This window comes from Malaclemys terrapin, chromosome 1 (assembly GCF_027887155.1).
Source record: "Malaclemys terrapin pileata isolate rMalTer1 chromosome 1, rMalTer1.hap1, whole genome shotgun sequence".
Classification (NCBI taxonomy): Eukaryota; Metazoa; Chordata; order Testudines; family Emydidae; genus Malaclemys; species Malaclemys terrapin.
In genome coordinates, this window is record NC_071505.1 from 230425354 (window position 1) to 230439757 (window position 14404).

Consider the following 14404-nt stretch of genomic DNA (forward strand, 5'->3'; position numbering starts at 1 on the left):
CCAGTCAAGCTGAGATGATGGCGACCAAGAACATCACCTTCATGGAGAGATGGAGCATGTTGCCAGCAGTTCAAAGGGAGGCTTTGTGAGGGTGAGAGAACAAAAGATTAAGGTCCCATGGGGAAGTGGGCTTGAGTACTGGCTGGAAAGTGTTGAGGAGACCCTTCATACAACCGACAGTGGTAGAGTGTGTAAACACAGAGGCGCCATCTACTGGGAGGAGAAAGGCACTGAGCACTGCCAGGTGGACCTGTATAGTGCTGAGGGCAAGGCCTGATGTTTTGAGATTGAGGGTAGTCAATGATAAGAGGTATGGATATTGTACTCGGTGGGTGGTGATGTAGGTTGGCCATGAGGTGAAGTGTTTCCATGTAGCTCGGTAGCATGCTCTGATGGATACTCTCCTGCTCTGAGTAAGGATTTACCAAACCAGGGTGGAGCACCCCCATCCAACTACCAGATTGTGAGGTGAAAAGGGCCCAGATTGGGATTGGGATGGGATTGGGATGGCGGATTGTCCCCCAATTTTGTGTGAGTAGATCTGGCAGTGGGCAAAGGTGGAGAGGTCTCTAAACGAAAACTGATGGGGCCAGAACGGGGATATGGATATTATGGTAGCTCAGTCCTGGTGGACCTTGTGTAGTACTTGCGGGGGGGGGGGGGGGGGGGGGAAGGCATAGCAGAGGTCATCCGACCGGGGGAGGAGAACAGCATCACCCTGCAAGTCTTTCCGTAAGACTTCCCTGGAATAATAAAGGGGCAGCTTGCAGTTCTCATGAGTGGCAAAGAGATCCCAGCATGGGATGCCCCATTGGTGGAAGAGATATTGGAATATGCCATCATGTAGCTCCCAGTCATCACTGATGTAGAGAGTCCCGCTGAGCATGTCGGCCAGGGAATTTTGAGTGCCGGGAGATAGGTGGCTTGAAGTGTGGAAGTGGTGCATCAACCACCACGTAACAGGTGGATGGATTCGGAGCAGAGGGAGAGAGACTTGGTGCTGCCCTGCTTTTTGATGTACACAACTGCTGCAATGTTATCTGAGAGGAATTGAACATGGCAGAAACAGAGAGGAAGAAATGCCTGGCACACCAAATGGACTGCCCTCAGTTCTAGCATGTTTATATGCATCCTGACCTCTTGAGGCATCCAGACACCTTGGGCTGTGTGATGGTCCAGGTGTGCCCCCAACCCGCAAAGGAGGCATCTGTGGTGATGGTGGCATGTGGGGGGGATGAAGGGGGTACCGACCATGACCTTGGAAGGGTTGGTCTTCCAGGCGAGGGAGGCCAGCACTGGGGCACAATGAGTCTGGCCTCCAAGCAGTCCCTGCTTTGGAAGCAATGCAAGTGCAGATGTGCACACTGTGTCAAGGAGGTACAGGCTGCCATATGTCCAAGGAGGGAGAACCATGATGCTGATGGGAGAACCTGAACAGCGAACCATGATGCATGGATTGTGGCGTAGGTCTATAATTATGGCCATCAGCATTGCAAAGTGGTCTGCCAGAAGGCAGGCTCATGCTGTGATGGAGTCAAGCTGCGCCTGAATAAAGTTGATTGTCTGCATAGATATGAGCACCGACTTCTCCTTGTTGATGCAAATACCTAAAAACATCAGGACTGCGCAAAGGGTTAGGATGGCAGTGATGAGTTCTTGTCGCAACAAGGAGCCAGTCATTCCGGTAGGGGTACACCAGTAGCAGAGGCAGTGTATCTGTGCCACGACAACGGTGAGGACCTTTGCAAAGACCCGGCAAGCCACCGCTATGTAGAAAGGGATGACCCGGAGTTGTTGTTGGTGGTGTCCTACATGGAAACAGAGAAATTTCCAGTGGACTGGATGAATCTCGATATGGACATTTTAAAGAATTTTAAAGAATCCTTATTGAGGTTGCAGGAAAAAAAACATCCCAATGTGTAGAAAGAACAGTAAATAGGGCAGGTGACCAGCTTGGCTTAACAGTGAAATCCTTGCTGATCTTAAACACAAAAAAGAAGCTTACAAGAAGTGGAAGATTGGACAAATGACCAGGGAAGAGTATAAAAATATTGCTCAGGCATGCAGGAGTGAAATCAGGAAGGCCAAATCACACTTGGAGTTGCAGCTAGCAAGAGATGTTAAGAGTAACAAGAAGGGTTTCTTCAGGTATGTTAGCAACAAGAAGAAAGTCTAGGAAAGTGTGGGCCCCTTACTGAATGAGGGAGGCAACTTAGTGACCGAGGATGTGGAAAGAGCTAATGCACTCAATGATTTTTTTGCCTGTTTTCACGAACAAGATCAGCTCCCAGACTGCTGCACTGGGCAGCACAGTATGGGGAGAAGGTGACCAGCCCTCTGTGGAGAAAGAAGTGGTTCGAGACTATTTAGAAAAACTAGACGAGCACAAGTCCATGGGGCCGATGCACTGCATCCGAGGGTGCTAAAGGAGTTGGCGGATGTGATTGTAGAGCCATTGGCCATTATCTTTGAAAACTCATGGCGATCGGGGGAGGTCCCGGATGACTGGAAAAAGGCTAATGTAGTGCCCATCTTTATAAAAAAAAAAAAAAAAAAAAAAAAGGTGGGGGGGGGGAGGAGGAGGATCCAGGGAACTACAGGCCAATCGGCCTCACTTCAGTCCCTGGAATAATCATGGAGCAGGTCCTCAAGGAATCAATTCTGAAGCACTTAGAGGAGAGGAACAGTCAGCATGGATTCACCAAGGGCAAGTCATGCCTGACTAATCTAATTGCCTTCTATGAGGAGATAACTGGCTCTGTGGATGAGGGGAAAGCAGTGGATGTGTTATTCCTTGACTTTAGCAAAGCTTTTGATACAGTCTCCCACAGTATTCTTGCCAGCAAGTTAAAGAAGTATGGGCTGGATGAATGGACTATAAGGTGGATAGAAAGCTGGCTAGATCGTCGGGCTCAACAGATAGTGATCAACGGCTCCATGTCTAGTTGGCAGCCGGTTTCAAGCGGAGTGCCCCAAGGGTCGGTCCTGGGGTCAGTTTTGTTCAATATCTTCATTAATGATCTTGGAGGATGGCGTGGACTGCACTCTCAGCAAGTTTGCAGATGACACTAAACTGGGAGGAGTGGTAGATACGCCGGAGGGTAGGGATAGGATACAGTGGGACCTAGACAAGTTAGAGGATTGGGCCAAAAGAAACCTGATGAGGTTCAACAAGGACAAGTGCAAGTCCTCCACTTAAGATGGAAGAATCCCATTCACTGTTACAGACTAGGGACCGAATGGCTAGGAAGCAGTTCTGCAGAAAAGGACTTGGGGGTCACAGTGGACGAGAAGCTGGATATGAGTCAACAGTGTGTGCCCTTGTTGCCAAGAAGGCTAACGGCATTTTGGGCTGTATAAGTAGGGGCATTGCCAGCAGATCGAGGGATGTGATCATTCCCTTCTATTCGACATTGGTGAGGCCTCATCTGGAGTACTGTGTCCAGTTTTGGGCCTCACACTACAAGAAGGATATGGAAAAATTGGAAAGAGTCCAACGGAGGGCAACAAAAATTATGAGGGGGCTGGAGCACATGACTTATAAGGAGAGGCTGAGGGAACTGGGATTGTTTAGTCTGCAGAAGAGAAGAATGAGGGAGGATTTGATAGATGCTTTCAACTACCTGAAAGGGGGTTCCAAAGAGGATGGATCTAGACTGTTCTCAGTGGTACCTGATGACAGAACAAGGAGTAATGGTTTCAAAGAAGTATGGGCTGGTTTAGGTGGGATATTAGGAAAAAAATTTTCACTAGGAGGGTGGTGAAGCACTGGAATGGGTTACCTAGGGAGGTGGTGGAATCTCCTTCCTTAGAGGTTTTTACGGTCAGGCTTGACAAAGCCCTGGCTGGGATGATTTAGTTGGGAATTGATCCTGCTTTGAGCAGGGGGTTGGACTAGATGACCTCCTGAGGTCCCTTCCAACCCTGATATTCTACGATTCTATGGACGTAGGCATCCTTCATGTCGAGAGCCATGAACCAGGTCCCCCTGAGGGAAAGAGGGGATAATTGATGCCAACATCACCATGTGGAATTTGGATTTCCTGATAAAGATATTCAATAGTCAAAGGTCGAGAATGGGGCAGTGTGTCTGCCCTTTGGGATGAGGAAGTATGGAGAACAAAAGCCTCTTCCCAGGTAGGGAGGTGGTATTTGCTCTATGGCTCCCTTCACGAGAAGGGCATCTGCTTCTTGCTGGAGAATGCATTGCTTGAAAGGGTCCACTCGGGCTGGTCAGAGGAAGGGCTGATGGGAGCAAGAGAGAAATCTGAATGTGTATTCGCAGTGGATGATCTCCAGTACCCAACAGTCCATGGTGATCTTGCCCAAATTGTGAGAAAATAGGGCAAGATGGCCCCCAGAAACAACATGGACCGCCATGGGAGGAGGTTTACGGGTCTCGACAGGTTAAAAAAAATGGTGACTAACCTTCTGTAACTGTTATCCGTCAAGATGTGTTGCACGAGTCTATTCCGCTGTAGATGTACGCATGCCCTGAGCACAGTGGCTGGACATTTTTCCTTTCGTGACACCCGTTGGAGCAGCTCAAACACCCTCTTGTGCCATGTACTCACAGCACCAGTATAAAGCATCCAGCTGACCCCACAACCCTCATTTCCTTCTTTCCATCCAACTCTGATGTAGAGGACTAGGAGGGCAGGTCACGGAAGGGAGATGTGCTAGAAAAGCAGTGGGGGGGCTTGAGACCTTGTGGAGTGAGCCGTTAGATTAGCTGGGGGTGAGATGTTCACGAGTTTGTAATATGCCCCTATACAAGAGGTAATCTACAATGAGATTCTCTGTGCAGAGATGAGGAGACCTTTCATTCTTTCTGCTATCGCTATGAACAGCTGAGTAGATCTGTGGAATGGTTTATGTGTAGAAAGCCAAGGCCAGCCAAACATCCAATAAGTGGAGGCACTGTTCCTCTCTATTTGTATGTGGCTTAGGGTAGAAAACCGGCAGAAATACTGCTTGACTGCAATGGAATTGTGAGATGACCACTGGAAGGAATGATGCGTGTGGTCACAGCTAGACTTTGTCCTTTAAAAAGACCATCTATGGGGGCTCCGATGTGACAGCCCAGATCTGTGAAACTCTTCTGGCTGAAGTGACAGCCAACAGGAAGGCCGCTTTCCAGGAAAGATGCAACAACAAGTAAGTTGCTAGCAGTTCAAACAAAGGACCTGTAAGCTTTGACAGGACAAGGTTCAAGTCCCGGAGGGGACAGAGGAGGTATCTCTAACCTGGAGGTAAACCCTCTTCAAATCTTAGAGAAACTGGATGGAGAACCGCTTCCATGTTGCAAGGTAGGTGGCCCTGGCGGAGGGCTTCCTACTTCCCAGTAGGATTTTGCAAGCGGTTCTCTTCTTTTGGAGGCCACTGAACTGGAGTGTCTTTAATAAGACCCCAAAATCGGGGGGAAACCCCATGTGTTCCCACTAGGCCACTCCATGGGCATAGGTCCCCAGTGACCTTTAGGCCAAGCACTCAATGGCATCCCTGTGCCTAGGTCCATGGTAGAGTAGGAGTGACTGGGAGAGTGGTGGAAGCAACTCCTTGGATGAGAGGAGTATGACCCACTCTCCAACTCAGAAGATGAGTCTCTATCTGGTGACCCAGTGATCATTAATTGGCAAAAGCAAACGAGACAAATGCCCAGTTTTGCCAAAAAGGGGCAGTGAGTGAGCAGTGGGGCTCAGGCCAGCCCTGTACAGGGGAGGAGGGGCTCGGACTAGCTCTGCAAGGGGAGGGGATATGACTTGGGAGAGTGTCTCAGGCCAGCTCTGTGGGGGGAGAGGGGATATGGTCCCACCACCACAGCCGGCTCTGGCTTCCAGCCTGGCCAGGGACAGGGCCTCAGGGGGAAGAGGAGGCGCAGGAGGCAGGGTCACAGTTCTGGCACTGGAAGCCCCTCCACTTCGATACAGGTCCTAATGCTCCTGTAAGGTTCCAACTCGGGCCATGCAGTGAGCTGGAGACCTATTGACCTGCACAACCTATCATACCCTCAGCTGCCAGCACAAGGTGATGCACAACACATGTGGGGTTCAATGAACACTGCTAAGAAAACCTACCAGCTCAGACACCTGGTGCACATGCGCACCCCTATGTTTGGAATACATGTAGGAACCATCACTCAAAAATGGAAAACAAATTTTTTCAGCTAACCAGATGTCCAGCTTGCACAGAAAATGGCAACATGTTCTTAATCTTTCTTTTCTCCCATCTGCTCCTCCACAACTCCATGTAAACAAAAATGTTCAAATAAGTCATGTTAGTAAAAAAAACATTGTATAGGATGCAAGCCTGATATCAGAACTAAGAATCTGAGCTCACTTGGAGTGATATTTCACTTCACCACTCTGACCTGACTGGCGCAGGAGAGCACTATACTTCATCTTCAACAGAGGAAGGGAGACATTGCTATAATGCGAAAGGCTTGAGGCTAGTGTGTGAACTATGGGGACTGTGATACAGCATGGCCAGAGGGCAGCAAGAGAGGGTTAGAAGAGAGCCTTATTCGTTGTAGAGGGAAGAAAGTTTGCTATAGATTAATTAAAGCACCTGAAGCCAGTCACCTGATTGAAGCAGGGTTTTTTTTAATCAGAGGGGGGAAGGAGTTGAAGCAGAGGATAGTGGATTGGTGTTGGAGCAGAGAATAGTTTGGAGGGAAGCAGAGGAAAGTTTGGAGAAGTGCTACGGTGGGCTAAAAAGATCAAGACCCTAGGTAAAGGGACACCTGGCTTGTGCAGAGGGAGGGCAGGAAGCCCCCACAAGCTGAAGGGCAGGACAGGGAAGTAGCCCAGGGGAAGGAACCGCTAGTTCAAGTGGTTTACTGCTATCCCTAGGGCCCCTGGGCTGGGACCTGGAGTAGAGGGTGGGCCCCGGTCCCTTCCTCTCCACTCCACTCCTCTAGGACACTAGTGGGGCAGTTAATATCCTAGCTCAGGGGATAAGAAACAGTGCCCTGAACAACCCCCCCAAAGAAGAGAAAGCGCGAGACCCATCATAGTAGTGCCGGCAATTTGCCACAGGGCAGATGCAGCATCTACCAAATGACTGGATGAAAATGAAAAAGTTGCAGTTCCACTACCTATCCACAGAACTTGTGATCCCAGTAGCACAGGTTCAGGGACATTCCTGCCACTATTCTCACTGGAGAAGAACCATCAAAGACCCTGAAGAAGAAAAAACCCACTCAAATGCAAAAGCAAATAATCTGTTCCACTCTAGAGTAGAAGTACCTTGTCACAGGGGCTCAGCATGTCAAGCAGAGCCATCCTTGTTTGCCCAGTGCAGGGTTAATGTACCCCAACACACAGTTGTTGGGATTTCTCGTTGAGTCAACAATCACAATCCAGGGGCAGAGAAAACAAACAGGCCATAGTCCCTGGGGTGGGTAAAGCAAACACTCAGTCTGTAGCCCCTGGGGCTCCTGGCCAGGGCAAACAATAACAGTTGGGGCTCTGACCCTCTAGGCAGGACAGAGTGAACAATCAGTCTAAATCAGGAGTCCCTAGTAGCAATGCCTAGTGGCAACTGTGGGGGGGGTGGGGATAGGGGAACCTGCACCCACCCTACTCTACCAGGTTCCAACCCAAGGCCCTATGAAGCCAGTGAACTCCCTATTAAGGGTTCAAGCCTCAGCTCCTAACACATTCCCTGGGTCACTTCCTACCATAAAGGCTATCTTAAGCATCTCCTCAGCTGGCAGCAGCTCAGCGTCCCTGTCAGTCTCTGGTCGGTGATCGTCCATGATCCCATCAGAGGGGAGGGATAGCTCAGTGGTTTGAGCATTGGCCTGCTAAACCCAGGGTTGTGAGTTCAATTCTTGAGGGGGCCACTTAGGGCAAAATCAGTACTTGGTCCTGCTAGTGAAAGCAGGGGGCTGGACTCAATGACTCTTCCAGTTCTAGGAGATAGGATATCTTTATTTTAGGGGGTTGGACCAGATGACCTCCTGAGGTCCCTTCCAACCTTGATATTCTATGATGGATATTGTTGTTAACTCGGGGGGAGGGGGGGGGGCCTCAATAGTATTGGCCCCAATTCTTGTTTGGAGGGGTGGGGGGGACGATCAATAAGCCCTCTTGGGCCTTTCAAGCCATTAAGAGGTTGATATGATAGACTCGAGTGCTTTGTCATCACCTGGGTAAGAGAACTTCATAGTCTACCGGCCCGACTCTTTGGGTCACCTCAAATGTTCCCTGCCACTTGGCCCACAGCTTGGACTTGGAGGAGGAGAGCAACAATAGCACTCAGTCACCAGGTTCTGAGGTCCAGAGCTGGGTCCCCCAGTTCTATCGTTGCTCCTCAGACTGCTGGGCTTTTATCAAGTTTTTGTGAGCCAATGCTCCGAGCCTTCTGTAATATATACAGGACCGACCCTCTGATCCGAGACTCCTCCTCCTCCCAGATCTCTCGGAGGAGGTCCAGGATACCTCTGAGTTGCCTCCCATATAGCAGTTCAAATGGAGAAAATCCTGTGGATACTTGGGGCACCTTCCACGAACTACAACGCAAGTAGCAGTTTGTCCCGGTGTCGCTGGTCATCATCGATGAACTTATGGAGAACGGATTTCAAAGTCTCGTTACCATTCTACTAAACCATCAGTTTTGTGGGTGGTAGACGGAGATCTTCAGGGAACAAATGTTAAATAGCCTGCACAAATCCTCCATTTATTGCAATGAAAAGTTGATTCCCCGGTATGTTAGTATCTCCCTCAATACCACGACCGAGGCAAATATTTTCAGAAGTTCCATTGCTATGGTGTGATAGTTGACTGCAGCAGCATGGCTTTGGGGTAAAGAGTCATGAAGTCTACCACTACCAATATGTGGTGGAACCCTGACCCACTTTTCTCCAGAGGTCCCATCAGGCCGATACTGATTCTCTCAAAAGGTACTCCCACCACTGGGAGCCAGATTAGGGGTGCCCTTGGGGATTCATTTAGGGCCAGCACATTGGCATTCCAGACACGAGGAAAAAATCACTCACCTCCTTGTGAATGCCAGGCCAAAAGAATCTAAGGGCCATTCAGTGTAAAGTCTTCTCTCGTCCCAGGTGGCTGGCCCAGGGCAACGAGTGGGCTAGCTGCAGCAGACCTCGTCGGAACCTCTCAGATAGCAGCAGCTGTTGGAGTAACTACTGGGTTTGTGGATCTCAGATTATCCAGTATAAATGGTCATTGTGGATCTCGAAACAGAGCCCCTGGGGTAACCATTGGTTGGCACCCCCTCCTCCTTGGGGTTGGTCACTTGTTCCCATGCACGACTCAACATGGGGTCTTCTCTCTGCTCCCTCATAAAATCTCCTTCAACAATTAGCCTGACTTCCTCTGGCACCACCGTCTCGACAGAGTATGATCCAGGGCCTTCCGATTGGTCAGGGGGCTCTCCCTCCAGTCTCCTTTTGGCCTAAGAGCCCCCTCAAATGTGGTCTCTGATTTGTTTCCGCTGGCATTTGGTCTCCCCACTCATTCATGACCTTCCCAACCCACTGCCAGTCCCATCCCAGGATCACGGTTTATGCTACTGTCATGGCCAGACCGACCCGGCACGTTTCCTTGTGACCGTCAACCTCCGGCTTCACCTTAGTGGCAGGTATGGCCGTACATCCCCATGGATGCACTGGAGATATATAGGGGCCTCTGTCCAGTCCAGTGACTTCCCTAGGTTGACCTGTATGAGTGTCTGGCTGTACCCTGAGTTGACCAGACTTGTTACTGGGGTACCGTTGACCAGCACAATAATCAAAAGTTCGGGCAGGCTCTCTCCGGGTCTGCGGGCCTGTGCTTGGCCATCGTTACAATCCATAAAGGAGCAATTGCGTCTGAAGTGACCCTCCTAGTCACACTCAGAACATCTGTTCTTTGTTGGCTCCATTGCAGGGTTGTCTCATGATGGTCCAAGCCTGCCGGGTGGAGTTTCCCCCTCCCAGGGTCTCATGCTGGGGTTCTGGGCAGCTCCAGGGTTTAGGGCTACTATACGCAGCCCAGATCTAATCCTTCTTTGGATTTGTACTGTCTCTTGCACGGGTCCCTCCTACAACTCCCAGGTTTAGGTGCCTGTAGTCCAGGACCCTCTGTGGCTAAGTAATCTTCCATCAGAGATACTGCCTCCGTAAGAGTCGTTAGATGGGGTCGATGTATACACTCCTTCCCCACAGGAGGAAGGATCTGCGTAAACTGTTCCAAGATGACAGCCTCTGACACTCACGTTCCCATCAGCTTCTCAGGATCCAACCACTGCCAGCACTAGTCCCTGAATTGCTGAGCCACTGCCTGAGGTCAAGCTCTGGGGAGGGTATCTCTCCCTTCGAAATCGCTGATGGACCGTCTTGGGGTTAACCCCGGTGTGGTCCAAGATGACTGCCTTCACTTTGGCTTAATCAACTGCATCGGTAGGGTCTAGGGTTCTGGTAGGCGATCTGTGCGGTCTCGGTCAAGAATGGGGCCACTAGGGTAGCCCAGTGCTCAGGAGGCCAGCAAATCATGGTGGTGACTCACTCAAACATGACCAAGAAGGCCTCTGGGTCATCCCCAAGCCCAATGTTGGCAAGTCTCACCGGTAACCCTGACAAGTGTTCTCTGTCCCTCGGCCCGACGTGGTGGCTCTGGGCAGCCCAGACAGTTGTAGGAGCACCACCATATGCTGAACCAGGCGCTTCTGTTGGACTTGGTGCTGTGCTGCTAACTCCTTGATCTGCTGCTGTTGTTCTTGGTGCTGGGCCATCTATTGTTGTTGCTTGGTCATTTGCTGCAGCAGCTGGGCCTGTTGTTGTTGGGTTGACTGCTGCGGCTGGTTTTCCAGCACCAATTTTGGGATCCATACTGGCCATGGAGTTTTATCATTGAGTCCTCCCCTTCTTGGCCCTCTTAAAAGGACTCGACTGTTAAGGACAGTCAGAGGCTCTGACCCTCTGGACAGGACAGAGTGAACAATTAGTCTAAATCAGGAGTCCCTAGTAGCCACTCCTACTCGTAAGTGCAGGGCTAGGGAAACCCAGGCCCAAATTACTCCACTGGGTTCCAACCCAGGGCCCTGGAAAGCTGGTAAACTCCATATTAAGGGTTCAAGCCACGGCTCCTAACACATTCCCTGGGTCACTTTCTACCATAAAGACCATCTCAGGCATCTCCTCAGCTGGCAGTGGCTCAGCATCCCTGTCAGGCTCCATGGCCAGCTAGTCATCCGCAGCGTAGTCCGAGTCCATGGTCCCAAGAGCCTGGTGAGTCAACAGTTTCTCTGCAGCAGCCAGCAGCACACGTCCTTCCTTCTCTTCCAGCAGCCCCGACTGACCTGTGCGGCCTCCTTTTATCTGTCCCCTCCACCTGGAGCCTGTGTAACAGGAGTGAGGGTGTGCGGTCTCCAGTGATTGGTCAGCACCTGTTGGCCGTGTGCAGGGTTGATACACCCCATCACATACCTGAAAGTCAAAAAAGTCCCATAATGAACATATCTGGGAAGGCTGGAAAGAACCACAAGGGGAAAAAAGGCATTTATAAATCAATTCTGCCTGCACCACCTCCAAAAATGCTGTCCAATACAGTGTCTAAAAAGAGGGTTATAATGAGAACAACCTAAAGGAAATGCACACCTTCTAACCTACAGACCTCACTAACCCTTAAAGCAGAAGTCGCCAAACTGTGGGGCACACCCCCCTGGGGGGTGCAGAGGAACGTTCAAGGGGGCCCAGCAGGCCCAGGCCAGCCCCCACGGGGGGGGGAGGGAGCGCCTTCTGACCTCCTTACCCCTGTCCACATCCCCCCACTCAGAGCTGCAGCCCCACTCCCGGCCCTGGAGGGCAGGGGGGGCACAGACAGGGGTAACGGGGGGGGGGGAAGGGGACACAACTCTCAAAAGTTTGGGGACCACTGCCTTAAAGCAAGGCAGAGAAGGTAGTTTGCTCACCTGCTTCAAGGGGTTAGTAAGGTTAGCAGTTGCAGCATGGGAAACTTGATACTCTCAATTCATCTTGATAAAGAAATAGGATTAAATGGGATTTTCTGAAAGGCAATGTTTATATTTAGGGGGCTTGGTTGGACATTACTCTGCTACCCTAAAGGGTAAAATGTGTCCCTTTTGTAGACCAGGAAGAGCCATCTGCTCATAAGCAAGTGCCTTCCAAGTATGTAGGGGGGAAATGGTCCCTTCTCTTGAAAGATCTTTGACAGCTGTTAATGTACATAACAGGGCCTAGATGCTACTAGGAGAGGCTCCAAGGACAAGCAAGAGAAGGAAGGACCCATGTCAAGCTAGGGTTGGGGGGAAAATGCAAAGTCTTTCTTCCTCCCCCTTCTAGCAGCTGTAAAGGGGAGTAGGGTACACAATAGAGCGAAGACATGAGTTTAACAGACAGGCTTGTTGGGTTATGTACTATCACTTTTCTCCCTCTCCACACAGCAGCCCCTAAATAACCATTACCTGGTCTGCGCCAACAACATCCACATCTTCGCCTACATCTTCTGCTCCGTCTTCTGCTCCACCATCTGCTGAGAAGTCTTCTGCCTTGATCACATCTTCGCTGGAATGAAAAGCCGAGTAGTTTAGTTCCTGGCCTGGAAACACACTTCCCTTTGACGGAGGTTCTACTTAGGATGCCTTTTGCTTGCGGTGCTAAAAGGGAGGGCAGATTTTAAAGACTGCATGCACATGATACAAGTTGCTTTTAGGATTCTTGCATAAAGTCTTAGGCCCAAAGTGGAGGAAGAGCTTCATTATATTCTGATAAAAATGAATTTTGATTCATGCAACTTGGCATCAAACAACCAAAAAGTGTAAAAAAAAATAAAAATAAAACAAACCACCTATGAGTGTGTCCAGTAAATCCATTTAAGGAAAGTGGGCACTGTCACCCTGAAAATTGCATTTCTGTCTGGAGTTTGTTTTTTCCCTTTTAACCTGACAAGTGACATCTCAGATTTCTGTACCCGAGATATTACAGAGAAAATATTGCTTTGTTTGTCTGTGTGTTTCCTTGGTGCACTGGATGGCACATGGAGTCTAGCCAGAGGCCCTATTCTGTTGAAGGTGTTGGGCACTTCCTCCATTATGACATGTTCTGTGTGGAGCTCCCACACACTTGGCCTCAGGCCCTGCAGGAAGGAATTCACCAGTAACACAGCAGCGGATGGTGTCTCCTTCTCCAATTCCTCTCTTAGGAGTAAAGAGGAGCTGGGGGTGGGTGGGATAGAGAAACAACCCTTCCTCATTCCCAAACACAGGGCTGGGTAGTAACTGGTACCTGGGAAGCCCCCTTTGCTCCCCACAAAAGGTTAGGGAGTGATTCAAATCTGAGGTGAGGGGACTGGAAAGCCCCATTCTTCCCTCTGCAGCCCTTTTAAGGGGACTGGGAACTATAGAAGTCAGGCAGGAAGCCTCCTCTTCCTTCTTCAGCTGCCTATAGGACGAGGGAAGTCTGGGTGGGTAGGGGGGAGGGTTATTCACTTCCTCTAAGTCCAAGAGGAGAACACAGAAGTTGAAAGATAGAATCAGGAGGAGCGTATGGCCCCAGGCAACTGCTCTGTGGCAGCACTGAGAACACAAGGAGTTCCCCAAGGCGGGGACTGTAAGGGTACATCTTCACTACCTGCCGGATTGGGGGGTAGTAATCGATCTATCGGGGATCGATTTATCACGTCTCATCTAGATGCGATAAATCGATCCCTGAACGCGCTCCCCGTCGACTCCGGAACTCCACCAGGGCGAGAGGCGGAAGTGGAGTCGACGGGGGAGCCGCGGCCATCGATCCCGCGCTGTGAGGATGCAAGGTAAGTCGATCTAAGATACGTCGACTTCAGCTACACTAGTCTTGTAGCTGAAGTTGCGTATCTTAGATCGATCCCCCCTCACCCCCCGCAGTGTAGACCAGCCCCAAGACACTGCAGCAATTGCACACAGTTTTGCAGTCTGCATATTTGAAAAATCCCAGCTCTCGCAGGGGCTTGTAAACCATTTTTCCCTTACCTATGTCTTCTGCTCAGTCCCACTGGACCAAAGAATGGCAGACATTCTTGGAGACTTGTATCTTGAGACTTTAACTTCTTTTTGCTTTTCCCTGCTGCAGCAGTGAGTTCTGGAGTGCACAGGACGTCTGGAGTCTTGTTTGTTGTCTCAGTGTGGCTGGTTTCAGGCAGGGACCCTGTAACAGACAATCAATAGCACTATTCTTCATCCTCGCTCTCCGAGACATTGAGAGAAGAATACTTCAAACAGCTTGACAGAGAGGAAAAAGCAGCATTCGTTACAATGGGTGCAGTCATTGTGGAAGCTAAATTCATGGGGACACTCTGAGCAAAGCATTCATTTTAAAATTCCACTGTGTTGAATGACCCAGCTAAAATCTATACAAAAAAACAAAAATGACGGCCGGGCCAGTGGCTCAGTGGCTGATTTTGCA

The 14404-nt window shown here is 50.1% G+C and overlaps 1 protein-coding gene across 2 annotated transcripts in view; it reads right to left on the bottom strand.

Moving 5' to 3' along the window:
- Positions 1 to 2585: 2585 nt before the first annotated feature.
- Positions 2586 to 14404, bottom strand: part of LOC128825879 (cohesin subunit SA-2-like) — a 92772-nt gene continuing 80953 nt past the window's right edge. For both annotated transcript variants that reach the window (XM_054008737.1, XM_054008729.1), the window contains exons 32-34: positions 13972 to 14146; positions 12430 to 12529; positions 2586 to 11431 (exon numbers count right to left, since the gene is read on the bottom strand). In XM_054008737.1, coding sequence (XP_053864712.1) covers positions 11189 to 11431; positions 12430 to 12529; positions 13972 to 14146 — 518 coding nt within the window. In that variant the 3' untranslated portion in view covers positions 2586 to 11188. The remainder of the gene's footprint in view (positions 11432 to 12429; positions 12530 to 13971; positions 14147 to 14404) is intronic.